Here is a 12,353-nt window from a genome sequence, read left to right on the forward strand (position 1 = left end):
CTATGTATACAATATACAGACAAGGTGGGTGCATACATACAATAGATACACATACAAAACTATCCCTCATTAACTATTTATATGCTGAATCTTGCATAAAAACATGTGCATACAAAGTACTGTTTAGTAATTGGACTAATTTAGACAATGGTTATAGTAAGGGAAAGGATTTACCCTAATTAAATTAATGTAAAACAGTGCAAAGAAATCCTAAATGAATTTACCATAGAGGTAACTAACTATTCCATGGATTTCCTATCAGCAATTCAGGGTATACTATATATCGTAGGGATTTTTTCTTTAAAAATATTTACAGAGAAAAGATGTAGGCATTTTTGGTGCTTCGTTGCTTTGTAATATGAGAGTACAGAATGTATGTTTCCCATATCAGCATAGCTCATACATTCACAGCTAGATTTAAAAGCATCCTCATCTAAATAAGCAGAAATACCCACCATAATTGCTATTTCCACAATACTAAGGAGGATAGTGGTAGGGCACCAATGAATGTACCTCAGATGCTCGTCAGGTAGGTTTTGCATCCAGGAAACCCTTCACCTCTCATGGAACTGTCTAACCACTTATTTTTCATTTTTCAAAAATATTTTTAAAAAGGAAAACATTTTAAAGCAATTTTTTTAAAAATATGAAAAATCTGCTATGCTCTTTAACAGGTGGAGCATTAATCAAGACCTAATGGCTCCTGTTTGGAACAGCCCATTGAAAGGTTGTGTGAAGATGCACTGACACAGTTGTGGTTGGGTGTGGATGGGAGAGCAATTTGCTACATAACTTTTTAAAAGTGCAGTATGCTCCCTCCTCACAATGCACAGGGAGGACGGAGACATGACTCCACCTGCTCTCACCCCTCCCCATGCTTCCTTGTTCTCTTTTCCGCAAATTACTCCCGGACTGAGCAACTATCTCTTCCTGAACAAAGAGGCTATGATTCTTAGTGGCTCCTACTCAGACCCCACCAGATCAGCCCTTCCTATCCCCAGTATGGATACAATCTAACCCAAAATACTCTGATTTACTTTGTGCCAGGTTCAGCCACCCTTAGTCCCACTGGGTAGTATTTTACTCTGTGAGCAGTTGCATTGATTTCAGTGGGATTACTTATGAAGCAAAGGTACTACTTGCACAGTAAGATACTACACAGCACCAGAAAGGGTGGCTGAATCTGACCCTTGGTAATTTTGAGTACACCATACCTGAAACTCAACCTGGAGCATTTGCAATTGTTTAACTAAATGAGGAATTACTTTAGCCTCTCTCCCCAAAACATTTCCAATTATAGGACACTTTAGAATAAGGAATTGGCCTGGAGCAAGTGCCCTACAGTGGCCTAGGAAATCAATGGGTGTTTTGGGTACACTGAGAAGGCAAAACTGGATCCTAATTGGCATAATTATATGAATTTGTGAATACATATTTACAAAGAGAACCATTAGCGTGCATGACTTTTTATTTATGATTGTGAAAGTAGTTTAGTTTCTCAGGGGCTTGGTGTAGTTGAATTGCAACCTTGGATGCATGAGACAGAAGGAAGACGGTGTTTCTTTCATGATTCATCTGTTATTGTAGTTGTGGATGATCTAATTACATAATATATGCAGTTTTCCAGTCATTTAGGATTAATTTCAGTATTATTCCATTTTAGAGGTTTCTGAAAACAAACAAAAAAGAAAATGAATAGCTGAAATTGAAACAGAAGTCTTTTATATTGGTTTTAAAATGATGCAGTGAATGAATATGTGGGTGCATGAGTGCTGTGCTGTGTGAACAGTTGTGTGTCAATGAAGAGTTAGCAAACAACAGTAACTGAATGATATTTAGCTTAAAACAGATGGGGAGCAGATCAGTCACTGAGGAGACAAAACCCTGTAGCTTCTACTGAACTAAGAAAAATGCAAATTCAGCTCTTGCAGAATGGGAACTACAAACAGTGTGGGGTGGTGATTAAAGCAAAGGAGTGGGAGTCAACAGACCTTGGGTGAAATCTTGGCTCTGTTGAAGTCAATGACAAAACCCTGGTTGATTTCAACAGGGCCAGGATTTCACCATCCTCTGCTCTGCCACTGACCAGTTGCATGATGTGAGTCACTTCACCTCTTTGTCCATCTGTTTTTATTTTCCAGACATGACCCCATTACTATGGTATCTGAGTGTCCCACTGTCACGTTCCAGGGTGCAATCCAGACCAGTGAGGGGTTGTGTCACCACCCGTCTTATAGCCTGGGGTGCCTCACAATGCTTTGCTGGTGTAGCTCCCATCCTGGGCTGCTCAGGACTAGCCTACCAGCATGCAGGTCACACCCTGAGTGACTGTGTGCCAGACAGCCTTGGTTCAACAGTTCTGACCCCAGCAGCCTGTCTACAGCCCCACTCAAGCTTCCACCAGCCTTGGTTACTACTTGCAGGGTGACACCAACACACTCCCAGTTCCAGAATTTCCCCAAACTGCATGTTTTGTACTGTCCGGCCCTCTCCTGGATCGTTCAGAGAAATTATGATTTATTTTTTCCTCTAAAAACACAAAGCACATCACAGCTTAACTTAACTGGGGTGAACACACCGTTCCCTTTAAACACAGCACTGAGTTGGTTTATGGTAAAAATGAAATACATTTATTGACAAAATATACATAGGATTAAGTGAGTTCACATATAAGGAATGAAGATAGAAAGAGTTACAAGTAAAACAAACCAAAATATGCTTCTAAAATTCTAAAACTTAATCTAGCAAGATACAGGCTTTGTTCAAGCTGGTTTCTCTCACCACTTATTCTATTTTGCAAACATGGCTGACTTTCCCACAGTCAGGACCTTCCAGAAAAGTACAAGGCTTCCCTTGTCGTCGTAGGTGCAAAATCTTTACCTTAGCAAGTTTCTCACCTATATTCAGTTCCAGAAACTTCAACCCCCCTTTGGTTGAAGGAGACTCATCTTTCTCAGCTTGCAAGAGCTCTGTTTCCTCATGTCTGTCTTGTGATGGATGCCAAATATGGCTTCTGCCCTTGCTTTTATCTTTCAAAGTTCAATGAACTTGTTTCAAGAGGCAGGATGACCTCATGCTGTTCTTTCCTTCCTGTGGGCTTCCCATCCCCCTGTATGTAAATGGGGCTTCCATTGTTTTGATTCCACCATGCTTAATTGACATAGAAAACAGGTAGATATCTGTTTCCCCTCCGGTCTGGGTGGGAAATGTTCCTTCTGTTGTTTGGACACACATTTTAAAACGTGTGAGTATTCAGAATTCTTCCAATAGTATTGATATATACTTTTTACAATGATATTAATCGCTGGTTCAAGCATCCCCTGCCCCCTGTCATCTTTATAGACTGGTAAACCTTTTATATGGATTCTTCTGAAAAATAAAACCCAGACCAAGCTTCTCTCTCCTGCTGGGTGTATACGCCATTCTGTCTTCTCCCACACTTGTTAATCTAAGGTTTACCTCCATCCCTTGTTAGCTTCATGGTCTGTTTACTGCTTATTTGTAAATTGAGGTGAACACATTCCTTTGTTTAACATAGACCTGTTTAACAACTCCCTCCTGACATACCTGCTTTACACACTCTTTAGTTATAATTCCAGCATAGATTTATAACTCTTAATACCCACTATGTACATATATTACACAATAATATTAATGATCAGTGAGTTATTAGTTTTCAAATAATACCTCACAAGGCATATTTTGTTCAAAGATTATTACATCAGTGTGTAGGGTGTGAATACTGTGGTGCATAGTGTCACACCCACAATCTTTAATACATATGTCCTCACAACACCCCTGAAATAGGACTACACTATCATTGTCATAGAATCATAGAATATTAGGGTTGGAAAAGACCTCAGGAGGTCATCTAGTCCAATCCCCTGCTCAAAGCAGGACCAACCCCAACTAAATCAACCCAGCCAGGGCTTTGTCAAGCTGGGCCTTAAAAACCTCTAAGGATGGAGATTCCACCACCTCCCTAGGTAACTCATTCCAGTGCTTCACGACCCTCCTAGTAAAATAGTGTTTCCTAATAGCCAACCTAGACCTCCCGCACTGCAACTTGAGACCACTGCTTCTTGTTCTGTCATCTGCCACCACTGAGAACAGCCTAGATCCATCTTCTTTGGAACCCCCCCTTCAGGTAGTTGAAGTCTGCTATCAAATCCCGCCTCACTCTTCTCTTCTGCAGACTAAATAACCCCAGTTCCCGCAGCCTCTCCTGGTAAGTCATGTGCCCCAGTCCCCTAATCATTTTTGTTGCCCTCCTCTGGACTCTCTCCAATTTTTCCACATCCCTTCTGTAGTGGGGGGACCAAAACTGGATGCAATACTCCAGGTGTGGCCTCACCAGTGCCAAATAGAGGGGAATAATCACTTCCCTCGATCTGCTGGCAATGCTCCTACTAATGCAGTCCAATATGCCATTAGCCTTCTTGGCAACAAGGGCACACTTCTCATCCACTGTAATCCCCAGGTCCTTTTCTGCAGAACTGCTGTTTAGCCAGTCGGTCCCCAGCCTATAGTGGTGCATGGGATTCTTCTTTCCTAATTGCAGGACTCTGCACTTGTCCTTGTTGAACCTCATCAGATTTCTTTTGGCCCAATCCTCCAATCTGTCTAGGTCACTCTGGACCCTATCTCTACCCTCTAGCATATCTACCTCTCCCCACAGCTTAGTGTCATCTGCAAACTTGCTGAGGGTGCAATTCATCCCATCATCCAGATCATTAATAAAGGTGTTGAACAAAACCGGCCCCAGGACTGAACCCTGGGGCACTCTGCTTGATACCAGCTGCCAACTAAACATCGAGCCATTGATCCCTACCCGTTGAGCCCGACAGTCTAGCCAGCTTTCTATCCACCTTATAGTCCGTTCATCCAATCCATACTTTTTTAACTTGCTTGCAAGAATACTTGAATACAAGAATACTGTGGGAGACCGTATCAAAAGCTTTGCTAAAGTCAAAATATATCACGTCCCCCGCTTTCCCCATATCCACAGAGCCAGTTACCTCATTATAGAAGGCAATCAGGTTGGTCAGGCATGACTTGCCCTTGGTGAATCCATGTTGACTGTTCCTGATCACCTTCCTCTCCTCCAAGAGCTTCAAAATGGATTCCGTGAGGACCTGCTCCATGATTTTGCCAGGGACTGAAGTGAGGCTGACTGGCCTGTAGTTCCCTGGGTTCTCTTTCTTCCCTTTATTAAATATGGGCACTATATTTGCCTTTTTCCAATCGCCTGGGACCTCCCCCGATCACCATGAATTTTCAAAGATAATGGCCAGTGGCTCTGCAATCACATCAGCCAACTCCCTCAGCACCCTTGGATGCATTAGATCTGGACCTATGGACCCATCTGCATGTCCAGCTTTTCTAAATAGTCCTCAACCTGTTCTTTCATCACTGAGGGCTGTTCATCTCCTCCCCATAATGTGCTGCCCAGTGCAGCAGTCTGGGAGCTGACCTTGTCTGTGAAGACCGACGCAAAAAAAGCATTGAGTACTTCAGCTTTTTCCACATCATCTGTCACTATGTTTCTTCCCCCATTCAGTAAGGGTCCCACACTTTCCCTGACCACCTTCTTGTTGCTAACATACCTGTAGAAACCCTTCTTGTTACCATTCACATCCCTTGCTAACTGCAATTCCAATTGTGCCTTGGCCTTCCTGATTACACCCCATGCATGCTCTAACAATGTTTTTATACTCCTCCCTAGTCATCTGTCCAAATTTTCACTTCTTGTAAGCTTCCTTTTTGAGTTTAAACTCACCAAAGATTTCACTGTTAAGCCAAGCTGGTCGCCTGCCATATTTGCTATTATTTCTGCACTTTGGGATAGTTTGTTCCTGCGCCCTCAATAAAGCTTCTTTAAAATACAGCCAGCTCTCCTGGACTCCTTTCCCCCTCATGTTATTCTCCCAGGGGATCCTGCCCATCAGTTCCCTGAGAGAGTCAATGTCTGCTTTTCTGAAGTCCAGGGTCTGTATTCTGCTGCTCTCCTTTCTTCCTTGTGTCAGGATCCTGAACTCAAGCATCTCATCGTCACTGCCTCCCAGGTTGCCACCCACTTCTACTTCCCCTACCAATTCTTCCCTGTTTGTAAGCAGCAGATGAGGAATTGAGAGAGAAGTAAAGCAACATGCCAAGTTCACACAGGAAGCCTGTGGCAGACCAGAGAACTGAACCTGCATCTCCCAATTCCTATGCAAGTACCCCTATCACTACCTGTTCATTTTTCCTCCTACATTCACCATTCATTATTCTCTCATTTAAAAGCTTCAGTTGTCCCATCAGAGAGCAGGGAAAATACCAAATGGAAAAAGTTTCCAAACTTGGATGACTAACACTAGGCACCTAAATCCATATGTAAGAATCTAAATGAAAGTGATGGGATTTTTCAAAGATGCTAGGAACCCACAACTCCCAGTGACTTAAGCAGGAGTTCTGAATGCCTAAATATGGCTTTAGATGCCTGAGTTTAAGGTACCTGAGTTTGAAAATTTTGGCCTTTATCATCTGGTCCAGGTTCAGTGAAGCAACAAAATAAATAGTTAATTTCGCTTTGTGTAAGAACAAAAGGATATGAAAGCCCAGAGAAAATCTATCAACATTAGTACAAAAGATAGAAAAGCAGTGTGGTTTAGTAAACAGTGCAGTAGCCTGGGCGTGACAAGACCTGGGTTCTGTTCCCAGATCTACCAGCAACCTTGGGCAAGTATCTTTGCCTCCATTTCCCCTCTCACTCTTTATCTTGTCTGTTTGGATTGTAAGCTCTTTGGCGCAAGGACTGGTTCTTACTATGTGTTGGTATAGTGCCTGGTACAATGGAGCTTTGATCTTGGTTGGAGTATCTATACACGACTAAATAACTGATTATAAACACTGATTTAAAATCCGTTCTTTGAGGGTTGAAGCTCAGACAAGGGTTAAATAATTATGGGGGTTTGCTTTTATTTTTAATATCTTAAAACATTTTCTAACAATTTTGTTATAATGTAATTTGCACCAATGAATTTCAGTCTGATTGTTTGTATATGTTTGAACAATTGAAAGGAAGAATTTAATGAATGGTATAAATTAATGGGAAGCAGGCCTGTGGTCTAACCAATATGACGGATAATTAAATCTTTGGCAGAAATGCAGGAGACCATTGATTCTTGTAAATCTTTTCCTCTTAAAAAGCTTATAAGAGATGTTCTCAATAAGGCCAAAGCAGCAAATTCATCTATGTTTTGAATGGCCCATTGACCTGATTTTATGAGACTTTTTCAAAAGCAGCCTCTTAAGCTGTCCCCGCTGGCGCACCAAAAGTCTTCCAGGTTTGTTTTTGTACTCACCAAAGGTTGGATTTACATGCACAAATTGAATCCACGTTTCCCAATGCACACACAAATGTGCACACAGAGAATCTTGGCAGAAATTTTTAATATAAACCTTAAATGGAGGATTTCTGAATGTCAGAAGGAGACCAAAAGATTGGAAGAAAATCAACATGTCCTTTGGCTATCTAATGATCTTAGAGTGGGTGGTTGCTCCTTCAACTGCTGAATAAGATCATTTATGGGACTGTTTCATAATCCAAGACTCCGATAGCAATCTCCCCAGAGACAGCAAAGGTCTTTTCTTGCATGTTTTGCTAAAGCCTTCAAACAAGAGGAGTAATAAAGTGCAGCCTTTTCTCTGTTGACAGGGAGTTTAAAGGGCAGGTGGATAAAGGCTTGAAGGATCTGACACCTCAACAGTAAATGGCATAATTAGAGGCTAAGCCCTCAGGCAGATGTTGTCTCTTGAAGCTGCATTCTGCCTGGTTACCTATGGGTAAGAAGTCAAATGGAAATTTTTTCTTTTCCAGTGTAACCCTTGTTTACAGTGTCCAGTTAGGCCCTGTCTACATGACAGTACAACCCTGTTAGCCAGGTTCATTACTGACCCTGTTCTGGCTAGCTGGGCATAATTCCCTGGCTAGTGTAGACTACAATGTTGTCCTCAGTCTCTCCCCCTTCTTTCTGACAGCTGCTTGTTTCCCCCCCACCCTTCTGGGCATGATCTGCTGTGGCTGCTGGGCATGCATAGGGTTACCATATTTCAATCCTGCAAAAAGAGGACACTCCACGGGGCCCCGGCCCCGCCCCAACTCCACCCCTTCCCCAAAGTCCCCGCCCCGACTCCGCCCCCAGGGTGACCAGAGGCGGGGGGGGGGAAACGGCGGCAGAGGGAGGCCCGGGAGGCGCAGGGGAGTGCGGGGCCCGGGTGAGTGAGTCCGGCCTGGACCCGAGTGCAGGCAGGACTCAGTCGGGCGGTACCTGGAGGGAGAGTAGGGGGGTGGCCCGCGGGGCCAGGCAGCAGCTGTTCCTTCTCCCCACCTGGGCAGCCGGACTCGGGAGCAGCCACTGCTCCAGCTCCCACTGCCGCGGGGGGAGGAAGCGGCCAAGCACGTGGCGCTCGGCGGCTGCGGCTCTGGCGCCCGGGCCCAAACCCCCCGAGCCCGGACCTGTTGCGGGGACCCAGCAGCGCGCACACTGTGCCCAGCCCCTGGCCAGTCGCGTCTGGGCTTGCTTCCCAGCTGGTGCAATCCCGCAGGCGGCCCCGGGGCGGAGGCATCGGCAGCCCCGTTAGTTCCCCTGCGGGACCCGAGCGGGATGGGGGGGCTGGGGCCTGCTGCCCCCACTCCGGGGCCGCCCACAGGATTGCACCAGCTGGGTCCCCGCAGCAGGCCCGGGCTCAGGGGGTTCACGCCCCGGGCGCCAGAGCCGCAGCCGCCGAGCGCCACATGCTTGGCCGCTTCCTCCCCCCGCGGCAGTGGGAGCTGCAGCAGCGGCTGCTCCCGAGTCCGGCTGTTCCCGAGTCCGGCTGCCCAGGTGGGGAGAACGAACAGCCGCCGCCTGGCCCCGGAAAGTTGGAGCCCAGGGAGGAGGCGGTCCCCTTACCATGCCTCCCTATTTTCCCGGACATGTCCTGCTTTTTGTAAATTCCTCCCGGACGGGGATTTTGACGACCGAAAAGAGCTGAGACATGGGTCCGGTTGATCCGGACATAGGTCCGAGGCATAGGCACAGGGGCATGCAGCAGACTCCAGATCGTCTGTGCTCTTGCAGATTGACTGGCTCCGAATGCTCCAGGGGGGGGAACATTGCTTTCTGGCATAGGCGACAGGGGAGGGGGAAGACAGGTGTAGTATTGGGTGGTGAAAGGGGGGTGGGAAAAGCATGAATAAAGCCTAGCTGCCTCTCCTATCTGAATTAGTAATGCCTCATCTCAGTTAATGGTCTTTTGATGAGAGGGAAGAGAAGGCAGGCTGCAGAACCCCTGCTGCTGGTCCCCCTGGAGGCATTGCTGCGATGAAGTTTGGAGATGGAAGAGAACATATGTTGCTACAGACCCCACAATGCCTGCATAGAGGGAGAAGAGGATTTGCTTCTGTGAACACTGGCCACAAGCGTGGGGAGGGGAAGACAAGGATCCACAGCTGCAGCACATGTGCTGCCTGCAAAGGACTGGAAACCACTCTTGAGACATGGGAATTGATACAAGCTGCAACATACAAACATCAGCTATGGGGAGGAGTAGAATATCTACTAGTGCATCCCGTTCACCTCCCCAGACATGCTGCAGTGGGAGAAATTTCACTACCTAGGACCCTCACTGAAAATTAGTCTTTGGATCCTGCACTGAGTTAAGAGGGGGATTTGGCAGGAAGAGAGATTAAGATTGAAACCTAGAGAGGGAAAAAGCAGGAGTTGTTATTAGAGTGTGGGAAAGCTGAGGAGCTCAGTCACCTTTTCCACCAGCTCCACCCCTACTTAACAATATAAGTACAATTTGTGCTAAGTTGGAATTGATAATTTGGGGTTATTAAGCAGTAAGAACCTGATTCTTGTTTACTCTGGCTTTAAGTCCCCTTCCCACAGCCAGAGTAGCAGAAAGTAGCTTTAGTGTAAATTAAAATTAGGGCCTAAAAGTTTACCGCTTTTTACAAAGCTTAGTTATATATTACACATAGAGCAGAGTGAATAACTGGGTTTTTGCTTCACTGGCAGTTCTGAAAAATGGAACAAAAATGCTGGAAAATTTCAGCGAATTGTGAGTTGACAAAAATTTCATTTTGGGTTGAATGAAACTTTGTGTCTTTGGGCATTTTTAAAATAAAAAGCAAAGCATATGAAGGGCTAGAGTCACAAAACAGCTGATGGAGGAAGAGCCTTATAACCATTAGCCCTTTAGCGTATGTCTGCTCAGAAGCTGGGAGATGTGATTCCCAGTTTGGGTTGCCAGACACATGCTAGCTCTGCTCCATGCAGGGTGCTAAAAATAGCAGCATGGGGGCTGCTCAGGCTAGCTGTCCAAGTATGTACCAGGGGATGTGGCAGGACCGCACTCAGGTGGCTAGCCTAAGCCGACACCACAGCCACACTGCTATTTTTAGTGCACTAACTTGAGCAGAGCTAGCATGTGTCTGTCTACCCTAGTCTGGAATCCCATACCTCTCAACTGCTGTGTAGACATACCTTTAGTGATTAGGACACTCACCTGGGCTGTGGGAAGACCTGAGTTCAATTCCCCCCTCTGCCTGATATGCACAAGAGATTTGAATTTGGATCTCCTATACCACAGGAGAGTGCCCTGACTGCTGGGCTAGGGGACATTCTGGGACAGGTCTCTCAATCTCTCCATTGAAGCTATTCCACTTTGTATAAGTGATTAAATAGTTATTAGCCCAGGGACTTGAACTTGGATCTCTCACCTCCCGGCTGAGTGCCCTGACTACTAAGCTACAGGGTCAGTGGCATACTCTTCCTCTGAGCTAATGACTATTCAAATATTTTATACCAAATATTTGGAACAGTTTCAACCGGAGAGGGTTATGGCCACATCTGCACTGTGGCAGGGCTGCAATCTGTAGCGTGTGCAGACATAGCTGTACCCTAACTAGCTTGTTATAAAGATCAGTGAGGATGTGGCAGCATGGGCTTCAGTGCAGGCTGTACAAGGCCGCCTGCCCCTATTCTCCCTCCCCCGCTACATACGTGCATTGCTAGCTCATGCTGCCACATCCTTACTGCTATTTTTAGCAAGCTAGCTAAATTAAAAGCTAGTGTGAGTACATCTACACAAGCTGCAAATTACACCCCTTATTGCAGTGCAGACACCCAACCCAGACTGCCCTATATCCCAGGGCATCCTCTTCTAAAGGAGGCAAGGGCAGCAGCACCACCACTGGACAAACTTTTTTCGTCCAAAACTATTTCAGTGCATCTGTGTCAAATTTGCAAATACTTTTTGGTTGACTGAAACTGCATTTTTTGGTGAATAAACTATTGTGAAAAATTTCACCCAGCTCGAATGACCCGGTGTCTATTGAAAAAGGCGTCATTCTAAACAGTGACAGAGAGTCATAAATTGTACTACTGGTGTCTCCTCTGCTTTGCCCCTGTTCTTCAGAAAATGCTACTGTAGAGACTTTGACACTTTCACAGACAACTCCCAATTTCATGACGAGTGAAGACTGCCATTAGATCTGAAAACAGTGGCACGCATTTGTTTATATTCGTAAGTGATCGAATGACACACTCACCTTCCCTCTTCTTCTTCAGGGGATACGTTTTATTTTGAACTGTGCTTTCTTGGAATTTTTTCCTTATGTTTTCAATTACGTTTTCATCAACATATTCATAGCTGTGCTTCTCCTCCAGAAGCATATTGTTTATTGGACCTAAATAACAAATAAAAAAACCATAAAATATCTGTAAGGAGGTGACACAGGAGTCTGCTGATCACCATATTTATATGACCCCCATTCTTCAGAATTATCTCCTTGTTTTTAACCATTTTTTCACTGCTTTAACACCTCTTTTCTCTTCTCCTTCCTTCTTCATGTCATATTATTTGTCAAGAACAAATCATACCAAACCAATCGAATTTCCTTCTTTGACAGAGTTACTGGCCGAGTGGATGGGGGGAAGCTGTAGATGTGATATATCATGATTTTAGTAAGGTTTTTGACATAGTCCCACATGACATTTTCATAAGCAGACTAATGAAATGTGATCTTAATGAAATTACTTAAGGTGGCTGCACAACGGATTGAAAGACCGTACTCAAAGGGTTACTATCAATGGTTCACTGTAAAACACGGAGGGCCTATCTAGTGAGGTCTGGCACTATTCAGTATTTTCACTAATGACTTGGATAATGGAGTAGAGGGTATGCTCATAAAGTTTGTGGATGACACCAAAATGGGAGGGGTCGCTCGCACTTTGGAGGACAGGGTTAGAATTCAAAATGACCTTGACAAATTAGAGAATTGGTCTAAAATCAACAAGATGAAATTCAATAAAGACAAGTGC

General features: G+C 44.9%; 1 protein-coding gene across 1 annotated transcript in view; it reads right to left on the bottom strand.

The window, feature by feature from the left end:
* Window positions 1-1,649: 1,649 nt before the first annotated feature.
* The window catches only part of THEMIS (thymocyte selection associated), a 118,374-nt gene continuing 107,670 nt past the window's right edge, over window positions 1,650-12,353 (bottom strand). The window contains exons 6-7 of the mRNA XM_065401562.1: window positions 11,582-11,719; window positions 1,650-1,669 (exon numbers count right to left, since the gene is read on the bottom strand). Coding sequence (XP_065257634.1) covers window positions 1,650-1,669; window positions 11,582-11,719 — 158 coding nt within the window. The remainder of the gene's footprint in view (window positions 1,670-11,581; window positions 11,720-12,353) is intronic.

This window comes from Emys orbicularis, chromosome 3, assembly GCF_028017835.1.
Source record: "Emys orbicularis isolate rEmyOrb1 chromosome 3, rEmyOrb1.hap1, whole genome shotgun sequence".
Lineage (NCBI taxonomy): Eukaryota > Metazoa > Chordata > Testudines > Emydidae > Emys > Emys orbicularis.